General features: G+C 38.6%; 1 protein-coding gene across 1 annotated transcript in view; it reads right to left on the bottom strand.

Annotated features, from left to right (window-relative positions):
- SPRED1 (sprouty related EVH1 domain containing 1) overlaps positions 1–16,014 on the bottom strand; it is a 132,602-nt gene that overhangs the window by 64,189 nt on the left and 52,399 nt on the right. The window contains exon 2 of the mRNA XM_036734981.1: positions 2,724–2,901. Within this exon, the coding sequence (XP_036590876.1) occupies positions 2,724–2,901 (178 nt within the window). The remainder of the gene's footprint in view (positions 1–2,723; positions 2,902–16,014) is intronic.

Here is a 16,014-nt window from a genome sequence, read left to right as displayed (position 1 = left end):
CAAGGTGGTACAAAGTATAAAGTGCTGGGCCTGGAGTCAAGAAAACCCAAGGCCAAATCCCACCTCAGACATTTACTAGCTGTGTGACCCTAAGAAAGTCACTTCAGCTCTATTTTATAGATATCTCTTTAGAGATTTTGCCTCAGTTTCCTCAACTATAAAATGACACTTACCTCATAGGGTTGTTGTGAGAATCAAATGAGATTAATATTTGTAAAAGCGCCTATCACATATCATGTATTAATATAAATACTTATTCACTTCCCCTTCTCACAACAAACTATAAATGTTTACAATTGAACTCCACTTTTTCTCCCCTGAACCTGACAAAGCTTTCCCCGTCTTCCTCCTTCTCTACTTCCTATTTCTGTGGATGGCCTCATCATTATTCTAATCACCCAGGCACAAAACTAAATTATCTTTGCCTTTTCTCTTGCTTTCCCATCACCACCCCACCCAATACAATTAGTCAGTAACAAATCTCACATCTGTCTCCACTCACAAATGTCACCATTCCAGGGTTCTGGTTATTTCCCTTCACACACTCTATGGTGTGGCTATACACCACAACTGGCTGTTCCCCATAGTGTCTTACCATGCCCTGTCTCTATGCATCTTAGTAAACCATGCCTAGAATGTATTCACTTCCATGTTTCTTCCTGCTGTTAAATCCTTTTTTTCCCTTAAAGCCCAGGGCCTGGAGTCAGGAAGACTCATCTTCCTGAGGTCAAATTTGACTTCAGACATGTACTGGCTGTGTGTCCCTGGGCAAGTCACTTAACTCAGCTTGCCTCAGTTTCCTCATCTGTAAAATGAACTGCAGAAGGATATGGCTAATCACTCCAGTATCTTTGCCAAGAAAACCCCAAAAATAGGGACATGAAGGGTCAGGACTTGAAAAATTACTAAACAGTAACAAAAGAGTAAAAACTATACACAATTTAGACATTATAGCTTTCTATTATTCAATCAACTTAATATATTAAAAAATTTCTTTTCAGGACTTTGCTTTTCTCTCAGTCCATCTTGGTCCTGTTACTCCATTCTACTTCATCTTCCATTAGATTTAAGCAGAACTCTGTAATTTAGTTCCCTCAGTCTATGAAGAAACAGGTCCTTTCCCCTGGGTTTAGAACCACAGTTCCAACCTCTCTGGTTTATGGTTAAAAAAAAAAAAAAGTCTAGGCCAGGGGTGGGGAACCTGTATGTGTCCTTCTAGGTCATTGGGTGCAGCCTTTTATTTGAGTCCAAGTTTTACAGAACAAATCCTTTTATTAAGGAGATTTGTTCTGTGAAGTTTGGATTCAGTCAAAGGGCTGTACTTGAGGACCTAGAAGGCCACGTGTGGCCTTGAGGCTGCAAGTTCCCACCCCTGGTCTAGGCAAGTACTTAACCACTAACTTAATTGATGTCCCCTAGACAGTATGTACAGGCAATATCCTAAATAGCTTTTCTCCAGGTTATGGGAACTCCTTTTCTCTGCTCTTCATCCATTCTGAGACCTGCTGGCCTCGGCTTTGTTTTCATAGTCTTTCTAAACTACCACATCATTCTTATTCACCTAGATCTTTTACTGACAGGCCAACTTACTTAACTCCAAAAAAACCTTAATTAAGCACCTATTATGGGCAAAGTCTGATGCAAAGAAGCATGACAGAAGAAAAATTCTGTAACAGCAGACTCAGGAAGATGCAGGTTAGAGTCCCATCTCTGACAGTTTTATGACTGAGTCCCAGGCAACTTTTAAAAGTGAACTGACTTTTAATCATCTTTAATCATATCAACCTCTATCCTCATCAGAAGTTACATATAATTTAATTAAGAATCACTTTTCAAATAGGAATGTTTTCTATCATAATCCACACCCTATTCTAGTAGCCTGAAGTTTTATAATACTGTGGTTACAGCTTACTAGCACCAAATGTGTTAAAAATTCAAAGGTTCCAGTTAGCTGGATAATGAAAGAGTTTGAAAATAGGTTCATTTATAGGTTAGGTGTCTGGAACTCAGACGACATTTTCCTGTAGAAAAAATTACAAATAATTATCTTCTCAGACCAGTCCACAAAAGACCATTTAATCCAATGTGCTGAAGTACTACATGTCTCGCAAGAAAATAGAATGGAAAAATAACACTACTGGAATAAAACAACAAAACCATAAAACCTGTTAAGTATTTTTTTTTTTGTATCTTGAATGGTTAACACAAGGACATTTAACTAGAGGAGGATGAGATTTTAGAGAGACCAGAACATATTCTCAATGATTTTTTTTTTCCAATTTCAAGGGTTTTACACAGGTTTGGTGCTTGTTCTTTGTTATATTTAATTTCAACAAAAAATGTGTACATTTTCCTCTGCTTGATACAAGTTAATTTCCATGATAATTTGTTTAGTTATGATTAGGATAATTATTTCGCTCATAAACAGAATGAAAAGGAGTACTTTTTTCCTAAGGTAAATAGGCAAGAACTGAAAATGGAGAGGAGGAATGGGGTTAAACAAGATGTATAAGCGAGCCTTAGAGGTATTAGATTGCTTCAAGGCAGAATTAACTGAGCTATAAAGAGTAAAATAGAAAAAAAGAAGGGAAGAAGCAGGGTTAGTGTAGTGGGGAAGAGGAGTTTCATCCCTTAACTAGCAATAAATTCATTATTCTTCAGAAGTCCCTCAAGATTATATATAGCATAAGAAATCACACATCTTAAGGATATAAATTCATTACCGTTTTGTCCCTGAGTCGCTCTCCATGAATGATAAAGTCAGCACAGCTGCCATTCTCTTCCTGACGAAGGGCTTTAAAGACAGTGACAGAGCTCAGCCCACCTCCTCCGAGTGGTAACCATCCACCACTAGAGTCATCCCGGGTCATCACCACAGCTCGCACTCGTGCATAACTATTACTAAAATAGATGCAAAGAGTAAGAATTAGCTTTTATATAAACAAAAAATAACTGAGCATTCAGTCTTGTTTAAGAAATCCAAGACCACATTAGTTAATATAGTAATTGTTAAGTGTTTTCTGTTTTCATGACAGCCAAAGGAAAGTAATCCATTTGAAAGAGGCCAGGAGCCACAGTCTGGAAAGATTTGCTAATATTAAACTGTTAACACTTTAAAAGACTAACTTCATACTAAAAGATTATGGAATCTTCCTCCTCTTTTTTTTTTTTGACTCATGCTTCTTGAGTAGTTAAAGACTATTTTGTTGCCATGGAAAATTTATGCAGGACTCCAGAACCAAGAAATCATCAACCTACACAATCAGACTTATCAATAATGTCTCTTTATGACTCTAAGACAAATTAATTTGTCATTTCTTTAATGTTCTAAACCACAACATATTTACTTCTATCAGTTCATAATTAAACTGTAAATGAAACACTAGAACAAGTCAGATTCATGCTTAAGTAGCAAGGTCCCTGTACATCCATCAGAAGTTTGGGTTCTTGTTAATTTTGTTATCTTGGACCAGTTAATTTAAATTCCTAAATTCATGTTTCTAAACTATAAAAATGGGGTTAACATACTTGAAGGAAAGTTGTAAGGATTAAATAAAAATGTATGCAATACATGCTATACTGTATAAATGGATTTTATATTCATGACTCAGGGTCTTCATTAGTAATAATAACATTACTGCACGTTGCTGTTATGCAGCTATCCTCTCCACATTAGACTATCAGCTAATCTGTCACTTTTGTCATCATGCCTACTTCTAATTCCCTTAATTCTACAAAATATAATCAATAGATTGCATCACAGATTTGAGCTTGAACAGATTTTGGAAATCATCTAGTCCAACACAATAATCCATTGTAGATGGGAAACAAAGTTTATTAAGAATGACATAAAGTCAATCAATATACACTAAGGGAGGCATCAGAAACATAACTTCGATTATGGAGAGGATCTTGAGACATCTTATTTCCAGGACTTGATATTGCTAGAATTCTGACATTCAATTTAGAGTGACATGACTTTATCATTTTCTAAATCTTGTTCTTTCTTAAGTGTGAAAATTGGAAAAATAGAGCAAGAATAAGACCACTCTATTTTTCCCCAAAGGTTTTTCCTATGAATTATACCCCTTAAAAGCAAAACTATAGCAATATTTCACCTTTGGCATTGTTTAGGATCAGAAGCAATGTAAACATGAGAAAATATGGGTGATAAATTAGTTCTCGGACTGCCTTTCAGCTAATCATAATTAATAAGGAAGCATGGCCATTTTAAGCGGTTGGTCTACATTAACTCATCTGATATTCGAAACAACCCTGTGAGGTAGGTACTAGGGCAGGGGTGGGGAACCTTCAGCCTCAAGGCCACAAGTGGCCCTCTAGGTCCTCAAGTACAGCCCTTTGACTGAATCCAAACTTCACAGAATAAATCCCCTTAATATATTTGTTCTACAAAACTTAGACTCAGCCAAAAGGCTATTAACCAAAAGACCTAGAAGGTTACACGTGGCCTAGAGGGTAAAGGTTCCCTACCCCTGCACTAGGGGTATTACTGCAAGAATTCAAATAAAGGTGAAACCTTAGCAGTGTTTTGAAGGAAACTAGAGATTTTATATAGGGGAGGTAGTGAGGGCATGCATTTCAGACAAAAGGGGCCACTTGTGTAATAGTGGAGAGGTGGGAAATTGAATCTCAAATACAAAAAACAGTTAGCAAGACAGTTTGACTAGAACAGAGAATGTATAAGAGGAAATAATACGAAATAAAGTTGGAAAGATTAAGTGGGAAATAGATTGTGGAAGGTTTTTAATGTCAGGTTGAGGATTTTGTATTCTAGAGACAACTGGTAACCACTTAAGACCTTTCAGGAATATAAGTTTGGCAGTAAGGTAGAGGATAGATTGGAGAAGGGACACCAATTAGGAGGCTACTGCAATTGTCTAAGCAGGGGTGATGAAGGTATGAAACAATGGGAGAGATTGTATGAATGAGAAGAAGAGAATGTATAAAAGAGATGTTGTGAAGATAAAATCTACAAGACTGGGTAACTGATTCATTGTGGGGAAGTAGGAAAAGGAAAAACAAAGGATGAATGCAACTTAATACGTAAAGGCCAGGTTATGGCCAGAGCTATGGGGATATTAAGTAATTTGCCCAGGGTCACACAGTTTAATCAATCAACCAATCAGTACTTGTTAAACCTATACTACTGGCCAGGCACCGTGCTAAGCCCTGGGGATACACAGTCCCTGCTCTCAAGGAGCTTACAGTAGGAAGGGAGAGACAATATGCAAACAAATGGATACAAAGCAAGCTATAAACAGGAAACAACACAAGGAAGGCACTAGTATCAAAAGGGGTGGGAAAAGCTTCCAGTATAAGATGAGATTTTAGTTGGGACTTAAAGAAAGCCAAGAAAGTCAGTAGGGAGAGCTGAGAGCTGAAGAAGGGAGAGCATTCCAGGCATGAGGGCTAGCCAGTGGAAAATGCCTGGGACCAAGAAATGGAATGTCTGGCTCCTGGAACAGCCAGAAGGCCAGTGTCATTGCATAGAAGAGTATATGGTAAGGAGTAAGATGTAGGACTGGAAAGAAGGGAGGCGGTTCCATCAATAAAACATTTATTAAGTGACTAATATGGGCCAGGCACTAGGCTAAGTTTAAGAGTTATACTATGCTCTTTATAAATAAATCATAATGTTGGGGGGAAGTCAAAACAGAACCAATCTATTAATTTCTTAACACATATCCATTATACAAAACAAATGAAAATTTAAAACTGCCTGAGTTTTCTCATTTACAAAGGAGGAGGTTGAACTATCAGAGGTTCCCAAACTTATTTGGCCTACTGCCCCCCCTTAAAAAAATTACTCAGCACCTCCCTGGGGGTAGGTCAAATTAACCTTTATTTTTATTCAATGCCCCCTCCAAATTGCACCAGAAGCTATAACCACTCCATTCTCCCATCTTGTTCCAGTACCCCCCAAGGGGGTGGTATTGTCTATTCTGGGAACCTTTGGACTACTGGATGATCTAAGAGTCATGGGACTCTACAGTGTGGCATCTCAGTTCATGCCTCCACACAGTCTATTTTCTACTTTTCTAGTCTACTTACACATTAATGGACTCCACACATTTGATGGTCTAGTCAGAGTAGCCTACTTGATATTTCCTGTCTCTTGCCTCTGTCCCTTTTTCTCTGGCTGTCTCCTATGTCTGGAATTCTCTCTCTCTTTATCTCAGCCACTTGGGAGTCTCACAGTTTCCTTTTATATTCAACGTAAATACACCTGCTACAGAAGACCTTTTTCCTGGTAGTACCACCTTCTCATCCAAGACAGCTTGGTATGTATACTTTTATACACTTAAGTACCAGTTTTCTCTCCTGTTAGAAGGTAAGTCCTTTTAAAGCATAAGTTATTTCTTTTTATGTCTGTGTCTTCAGTACCTGCCTAGTACAATGCCTTCGTAATACACTGCCTGACACAAAGTAGGAACTTAATAAATACTTATTATTAAATTGCCCAAGTCGTGAACTTTAAAGACTTTAGAAAATAGGACCTTCGGGGGGTGGGGCCAAGATAGTGGCTGGAAAGCAGGGACTTCAGTGAGCTCCCCACCAGGTCCCTCCAAAAATCTATAAAAAATGGCTCTGAACAAATTCTAGAACTGCAGAACCCACAAAATAGCAGAGGGAAGCAGGGATCCAGTCCAGGACAGGCTGGATGGTTGCTGGATGAGGTCTATCATGCACAGAGAGGAGGGGAGCAGAGCCCAGCGTGGGGCGGCGGCAGGACCAACCAGACCAGGAGCTGGGCGATACAGGCCCTAGCGCCCTGAATGAGTGAGCTGAGGCAGTTACCAGACTTCTCAACCCACAAACACCAAAGACAACAGAGAAGGTTAGTGGGAAAAGCTGCAGGGGGCAGAGTGAAAAGAGTTCCCGGTTCAGCCACCTCCCTGGGAGGGGGCGGTGCGGGGTGGTGGTGGTGGTACAGCTACAGAACTACAGCAGCAGTTGCTTCTGCCCCCAGGCCCACCTGGAGGAGGAATTAAGTGGTGGATCAGAGCAGGAGTGCAGAGCCTGCTTAAGATTTGCAGCAGGTCCAGGTTGGGGGTTCTTAGGGAAGGAGGAGTGCTGGCAGAGCTGGCTGTATAGAAATAGCTCTGAAATCAATGGCACATCCCCTCAAGCTTGGAACAAAGTACTCTTTGCTCTACAAGCAGTCATACCCTGATGAAAAACTCAAGGGTCAAGTAAGTTGGCTGGGAACATGGCCAGGCAGCGAAAACGCACTCAGATTCAGTCTCAGACTTTGGAATCTTTCTTTGGTGACAAAGAAGACCAAAACATACAGCCTGAAGAAGTCAACAAAGTCAAAGAGCCTACATCAAAAGCCTCCAAGAAAAACATGAACTGGTCTCAGGCCATGGAAGAACTCAAAAAGGATTTGGAAAAGTTAGAGAAGTAGAGGAAAAATTGGGATGAGAAATGAGAATGATGCAAGAAAACCATGAAAAACAAGTCAATGACTTGCTAAAGGAGACCCAAAAAAATACTGAAAAATACACTGAAGAAAACAACACCTTAAAAAACAGACTAACTCAAATGGCAAAAGAGCTCCAAAAAGCCAATGAGGAGAAGAATGCCTTGAAAGGCAGAATTAGCCAAATGGAAAAGGAGGTCCAAAAGACCACTGAAGAAAATACTACCTTAAAAATTAGATTGGAGCAAGTGGAAGCTAGTGAATTTATGAGAAATCAAGATATTATAAAAAAGAACCAAAGGAATGAAAAAGTGGAAGACAATGTGAAATATCTTATTGGAAAAACCACTGACCGGGAAAATAGATCCAGGAGAGAGAATTTTAAAATTATTGGACCACCTGAAAGCCATGATCAAAAAAAGAGCCTAGATATCATCTTTCAAGAAATTATCACAGAGAACTGCCCTGATATTCTAGAGCCAGAGGGTAAAATAGGAATTTAAAGAATCCACAGATCGCCTCCTCAAAAAGATCCCAAAAAGAAAACTCCTGGGAATATTGTTGCCAAATTCCAGAGTTGCCAGGTCAAGGAGAAAATACTGCAAGCAGCCAGAAAGAAACAATTTGAGTATTGTGGAAAAACAGGATAACACAGGATCTAGCAGCTTCCACATTAAGGGACCAAAGGGCATGGAATACGATATTCCAGAGGTCAATGGAGCTAGAATTAAAAACAAGAATCACCTACCAGCAAAACTGAGTATCATGCTCCAAGGCAAAATATGGACTTTCAATAAAATAGAGGACTTTCAAGCTTTCTCAGTGAAAAGACCAGAGCTGAATAGAAAATTTGACTTTAAAACATGAGAATCAAGAGAAGCATGAAAAGGTAAACAAGAAAGACAAATCATAAGGGTCTTACTAAAGTTGAACTGTTTTGTTTACATTCCTACATGGAAAGATGATGTGTATGATTCACGAGACCTCAGTATCATAGTAGCTGAAAGGAATATGCATATGTATATGTGTATGTACATATACATATGTATGTATCTATGTATGTATATATGTAGGTGTGTGTATGTGTATGTGTGTGTGTGTGTATATATATATATGTATATATATATATATATATATATATATATATATATATATGTGTGTGTGTGTACAGACAGAGGGCACAGGGTGAGTTGAATATGAAGGGATGATATTTAAAAAAAAATCAAATTAAGGGATAAGAGAGGAATATATTGAGAGAGGGAGAAAGAGAGAGATCGAATGGGGTAAATTATCTCACATAAAAGTGGCAAGAAAAAGCAGTTCTGTAGGAAAGGAAGAGGGGGCAGGTGAGGAGGAATGAGTAAATCTTGCTCTCATTGGATTTGACCTGAGGAGGGAATACCATACACACTCAATTGGGTATCTTACCCCACAGGAAAGAAGGAAGAAGAAGATAAAAAAGGGGGGACAACAGAAGGGAGGGCAGACGGGGAGGAGGTAATCAAAAACAAACACTTTTGAAAAGGGACAGGGTCAAGGGAGAAAATTCAATAAAGGGGGATAGGTAAGGAAAAAGCAAAACGTAGTTAATCTTTCACAAGATGAGTATTGTGGAGGTGTGTTATGTAATGATACACATGTGGAATGCTTGCCTTCTTAGGGAGGGTGGGTGGGGAGGGAAGAGGGGAGAGAATTTGGAACTCAACGTTTTAAAAACAGACGTTCAAAAACAAAAAAAAAAAAGTTTTTTGCATGCAACTAGGAAGTAAGATACACAGGCAATGGGGTGTAGAAATTTATCTTGCCCTACAAGAGAAGAAGGGAAAGGGGGATGGGAGGGGAGTGGGGTGACAGAAGGGAGGACTGACTGGGAAATGGGGTAACCAGAATATATGCCATCTTGGAGTGGGTGGGAGGGTAGAAATGGGGAGAAAATTCATAATTCAAACTCTTGTGAAAATCAATGCTGAAAACTAAATATATTAAATAAATTAAATTTTAAAAAAAGACTTTAGAAAATAACATTAGGTCAAAACCCTCACTATTAATTTAGTTATCCTTTTCTGTATATTCTATTCATCTATGCTCACCGTGGTTTTGTAAAACAAGAGTGTGCCTTTTTTCACTTCTGATATTTGAAGTCCAACATTTCTTTAGACAGTGGCCATGTAGCAGCACTCTTGAGTATTAGATTTGTTCAAGAAGCAAGTGACAATGAGCTTTAGATTGTTCTTTCATGGATTTTAATTAATGGTTTAAAAATCCATCTCTTACAGTCATAATTTAGATTACACATTCCTAAGTGCATTACCTTAATACACCTAATTTATGATTTTTCTGCCCACTCACCACCTCATAAAATGTTCTAGGAATTCGTTTCTATTAGTTTGCCATTTTTTTTTTTGGCCAGAGGGGTTTACTGTCATCTTCAAATTTGGAGATTATACATATAATATGTAATATCTGCAAAATTATTTATAAAATGTTATCTAAAATAATTTCTTAGCACTTGCTCTTAGGGAATTCAGCTGTTTTAAGTGTGAGGTGATTATTTTCTCTTTTCCTTTAGAAATTTTTTTTATATCTGCAAATAGTTTCCCTTTCTAAAGAAAGGGCATTTCCTTGATAAAATAGTCTAAATCTCATGATGACTCAGAAAAAATTTTCCCCTATAGGCATGATACCTTGTTAATGATTTTTCAAGAGTCTAAATAATTTATTACCATTTCTCTCTTAGGTATACTTTTAACTATGAATTTAAAGAAATCTTGTATATTATTCAGACATGATTTGTCTTTATCTATTTTCCAAAGGTTATATTGATTTAAGTATTCACTGATTGCAATCTTTATTGTGGATTATACCAGACGCTTATGTTGCAACAGTTCAGCTTGCAGCTGCTGTGGGGGTGAAAAACCAACACAAGCCCAAACAACAGGAATGCTGCAAGCCCAAGTTCTTTTCATCTGCTTTACTAAGGAAAGCAACATTAAGGGGTTAACCATCTTACTTTAATCCAACATACAAATGTCATTCACTTAGTTCAGGGGAAAAAGCTAGCACCCTAAGCTTCACAGCAAACAAACACGAATCAACAGATTTCTGTCTGACAAAATCACAATATACAGTTACCAGAGAAGCATCAACATCAAAGCTGGGGAGCTAATAACAACGGCTGGCCTAGAGTCACGCACCACTCCTGCTGTGGCTCACAGCTCCAAAAGCCAACCTCTGCGTTTATATATCTTGTTCAGGTTGAAAGGTGAGTCACACATGCGACTCACCCACATGACCTAAAATCATCACAAAAATGCCACTTAAACCCATGTGGTCTAAAAGCCTCTGATGTCACAAACATGTCACTCAAACCCATGTAAACTAGGCTTTCCCTTGAGGCAAGGAGGTCATCGAGGACTCCTAACTTAATCAAGGAAACAAAGGCCAAACTCTTCAAGGGCACTTGGTTGAATACGTGCTAAGAGCCCATCTTGATTCCCAATACAGCTTATTATGGAAGACTAGACAGTTTAAAAATCCTAGGGTCACTTCCTGGATTTCTTCTTTTGAATAAGAGTTATACTGGCAATACAGGAATCCTTTAACACAATTGTAACATTAGTTTTGCCATTCTGACTAAAAGTTCTACCCATGTATCCCATTAAACTTGACCTTTTTTGTGGCATAGATCCATTTGGCAGACTGGTAAAACCTAAGAACTCCTTCTCAGAATATTTTAAAATGCACAGAATATTTAAAATCCTTGATAGGGATTACAAAGGAAATCAATTATACTGAAATATAGGATATTTATCTTCAACCCACTTTTAAAAGTGCTAATATTTTTTGTTGCCAAACCTCAGCCCTGGATTATTTCCACTGTCTGCATCCTCCACTCCTATTCACCAGCTGCTAAACCCAGCTGGAAGATGTCTCAGAATGTGGTCTACTATATACATTACAAATTCATGTTAACCAACTTCAACTGGGCCCTCACTGTATTAAGGCAGTCTTTTTATTCCTCCCCAATTGATTCTCTATCTTACTCCCCATAAAAGCTTTTCCAAACTTTATCTTCTTTCCTCAAGTCTCCCATACCTCCTCTTTTACTTCACTAAGAAAATCGAGGCCACTGTCTTAATGACTAAATACAATGGTCTTTTCTCAGTCCTAATTCTTGTCAACCTGTTACATTTGACATTGTTAACTCCTTTCCTGAGTTTTTGTGACACTGATCCCCTGGTTTGCCTTCTGCTTTTATAACCAGTCCTTCTCAGTCTCCTTGGCTAGCTTTTCACCCATATAATGTTCCCAATCAAAGGTGTTTCTGAAAGTTCTATCCTAGGCCTTCTTTCTTAACCACTAGGATTTCCCTATTTAAGTGCAATTACAGGTCCAGATTTAAAGAAAAAAAAATCTTACTGATGTCCCATTACAATGCTTTCATAGTAGCATGAAGATGATCCCAAGACCTCAAAGGTTATGCAAGTGGAGTGCAGGCTCTGAAAGGTCCCAACAAAGCTGACAAATTATTTGCCTACTTATGATCTGAGGAACACTAGGCGTAAGGTTAATAGGGAATAAGATCTTTCCCGCCCATCAATAGGCCTCATGCGGAGCCCATTAAGGGAAGCTTGCTTGCTTGTGGGAAGGCTTGCACACCTTTTGTTAATAAGCTAATTAGGCAATGAGTTGGGTAGTGATGGCTTCTGGCTCTGAGCCTATTAGCTGAAAGAGTATATATTCTGAGAGGTGAGCTTTTGCTTTGGGGGCTTGCTTATGAGAAAGATGTTGTGATTCCCTGGTTGAGACTCTGAGTGGTTGTATGTTCAGAGATCCCTGACTCCTCAGAGGTAAAGGCTCTCTTGATCCAGTGGTGGATGTAAAGCTTTGATTCAGGCAGTAGAACCCTATCTGCTGGTCTTTATTTCTCTTCTTTATGTTTGTATTTTATGTGATTAAAAAAGAAAGACTGCTGACCCCTGAAACCTGCACTAGCCGCCATCCTGGGTGTGCCAGTGTGGCTGCCGTTACACTAGATTAGATAAATTTGGCACAGTGTGATCATTTTTTCAGCCAGGACAACTCTCAAAGCCTATTAAGGGGGAAGGGGAGAACGGTATAGACGTTATAATCTGCACTGGGGAGGGAGCACCCACATCCAAGAAACCTTCAGTAAAGTACTCAATTATGTTTTCTGGCAAAGCTGACCATAGTGTGAAAATAAGGTAAACACCCATTACCCAAATCATAGAATGTATTCTATATTATCTATTATTCTAATTATGGAGTTTCTTTTTTTTCTGGAGGGGGAAAGGCAGGGCAATTGGGGTTAAGTGACTTGCCCAAGGTCACACAGCTATCAAGTATATGAGGCTGGATTTGAACTCAGGTCCTCCTGACTCCAGGGCTGGTGCTCTACTCACTGCACCACCTAGCTGCCTCTTAGTTATGGAGTTTCTAAACAATGATGTGACTCTCTGGAACACTTTGTCTCCATTAACACTTAAATCACAATAATGAAGAATCTGTGATTTTGAATAAGGATATAATATAATGAAAGCTTTGTTTTAGAATCTGGAAGTATTATGCACAAGGGAGTAGGTTAGAGGTAGGAAGGCAGGGTTAAGAGGTTATAAAAATATATTTAGAATTTGAAGGGATTTTAAAGATCATCTAGTCTAGGGTTTCTTAACTTTTGTGGGGCAGAGATTTTTTAGGTAGTTTGGTAAAGCCTATTAACTTTTTTCAGAATATTTTTTAAATTCATAAAACACATAGGATTACAAAGGAAATCAATTATCAATTATGTTGAAAGTCATAAAAATATTTATTTTTAAGTTTACAAATCCCTAGTTAAGAACCACCAAAATAATCTAACACTGCTCATTTTACAAATGAGAGAACGGACGTGTTAAGTAATGATGACCACAGCAATTCCGATAGTAAATGTTAAGTCAGGTTTTGAGACCAAGCAGCTAACTCTGAATCCAGATGGTCAACAAGTACTTATTAAATATTTCCTACATGTGCCAGGCACTGTGCTGAGCTTTAAGAAAACAAGCATTTATCAATTGCCTTATATACCAGGTACTGTTTTAAGAGTGTTACAAATATTATCTTATTTGATCCTCACAGCAACCCTAGGAGGCATATGCTATAATTATCCTTATTTTACAGAGAAAACTGAAGTAGAGAGAGGTTAACGTAAGCTAATAAATATGATGAGGAATTTTAACTCGGGTCTTCTTGACTCCAGGCCCAGTGTTCTATCCATCGTGCTACTCAACTGCCTCTGGGCAGAATACAAAGAAAGGGCGTTGAAAAAAGCCTCTGCTCTCGAGCAGGTCACATTCTAGACGAAGAAGACAAAAATGACTATATACCAACAAGACACACAGTGTAAAACAACTCAGAGATTCAAAGGTAGAATTCTGAGCTCAGGCCCTCTGACTCCACAGTGTTCTATCCATTGAACCACGCTATCTCCTAATGACACTACACTGGCCAGGGTCACTGGTGGTTGGTAAATACTAAGTGCTTACTATGTGCCACACATTGTGCTAAGCACTGGGCATACAAAAAAGGCAAATATACAACCCTTGTCTTCAGGAGGCTACCATTCCATAAGGGAAGACGACATACACGTAACTTACTAAGCATATACACGATGTATGCAGTGCAAATGGAAATTAATCTAAAAGAGAAGACACCAGAAGTAGAAGGTCCTGGGAAAAGCTACCCTGTAGGGGATGGGATTTGAGCTGAGTTTCGAAATAAGTCAGAGAAGCACAGAGGCAGAGATGAGGAGCAGGAATATTTCAGGCACTGGAGACAGTCAGTGACAGGGGTCAACATCAGGAAATGGAAGGTTGTGTGTGAGGAAGATAATTAAAATTTTGGAAGATTCTGGCAAGTTGACATTTTCCCACCTCAGAATGATGACCATGGATTTAACTGAGTAGGGTAGTTAGAAATTCAAGTAGAAGAGCAGGTTGCATAAGTCCCTAGAATACAAACCTAGATATAAAAGCACTACATGATCTTAAGAAAGTTTTTTTTTGTAATTAGGTAAATCCTATAAAATTCATGAATACTTGTATGCATGAATGTCAGTACAACAAAAAAGGAAGTTGTATATACAAATGTTCATTCAGCCTCCCATCATACTTTCAGAGTAAGGGCTTTTCTGTTAGGGTAGCAAAAGATAAGACAAAGATTAACACTAATCTCTTAATTATTCTGGTTTTCAGGACTGATGATTAGTATCCATTTTGGGGGCTCAAGAGTTAAATGTCTAGTGTTTTTACACTATAAGATTTCACCTTGATATCCATAGTAAGGTAATCCTCCTATTATACTCAGCATTAGACAAGTTCTTATTAAAGTACTAGGTCCTACTTGAGCAGTATAATGTGAGGGAATTAGAAATTACTTGGATAGGACCCAGAGAAATGCAGTAAAATTATTAAAAGAAATATGAGGGGGGAAAAACTCAAAAAATTAAAATGGCTGTATTTAACAGAGTTAAGAAGGATAAGGTTAAAAGCTACGGTTCAAATATGAGTTATAAAAAAATACTGTAAAGGGGTATTTAATGACAAATAACTATGCTCTTTTTGCAAAGAGGACAAGACAGGCACAGATGTCACCAGGAAAGACTTTGTTTCCAAGATTTATGAAAATGGAATGCAGCCCTCAAAAGGTTAATTTTTTTTTCCTTGGGAGCATTTTAGATTTTCTCTGAAAAGCTTAAACCATCAAATCAAAATTTTCACATTAAACAATGTCTCTTTTAGTGAATATTTATCAACGATCAAAAATTGTTATAAATAGAGCAGTGGGAAAGGAAAAGAGAGGTACAGAAAATTTTTTAAAAAGCTATAGATTATGGGCAACTATTTCAAGTAAGTGATATCTGGGAACAGGCCAAGATGGTACAGAAAAGGCAGCTACTTGCCTAAGTTCTCCCCAAAACCTCTCTGAAGACTTTTAAATAATGCCATAAAACAATTCCTGGAGTGGCAGAACATCCACAAAAGGATGGAATGAAATAACCTTCCAGCCCAAGACAACTTAGATAGATAGGAAAGGTCTGTCTCTCAGGGTGAGCGAAGAGCACTCCAGGAAACCCCAGGAAACCAGGAGCTGGCCTTAGGGACCACTGACAGCAGTGGCTGTTTCCGGAGCTCTCAGTCCACAGACAGTAAGGGCGTTAAACAACTGATCAGAAGGAGAATACAGAGGTCTCCCTGCTGGCTCTAGGCGCAGAGCTCTGTTGCTTTGCTCATATTCAGATCTGGGTGGCAGCTGCAGGGCAAGAAGGAACACCAGAGCTTCCAGATGCAGAGGAACAGAGACCCTCATCACAATTCCAGGGCAGAAAAGAGTGCTAGTGGTCACTCACAGAACAGAGCACAGGCCAGAAGAGTAGTAAATGCACCTCTCCTTAGATCATACTTACCTTGGAGGAACTGAAAACTTGCAGGTTCCTAGAATTATATCTGAAAACAATAGCACAAAACCCCTAAAGCTTGGGGCAGTGCACCTTCCTCCCTGGAAGCAGAGCCCCA

Source organism: Trichosurus vulpecula, chromosome 8, assembly GCF_011100635.1.
Source record: "Trichosurus vulpecula isolate mTriVul1 chromosome 8, mTriVul1.pri, whole genome shotgun sequence".
NCBI lineage: Eukaryota > Metazoa > Chordata > Mammalia > Diprotodontia > Phalangeridae > Trichosurus > Trichosurus vulpecula.
Note: the sequence above shows the minus strand (reverse complement) of the source record. Positions and strands in the feature narration are given on the sequence as shown.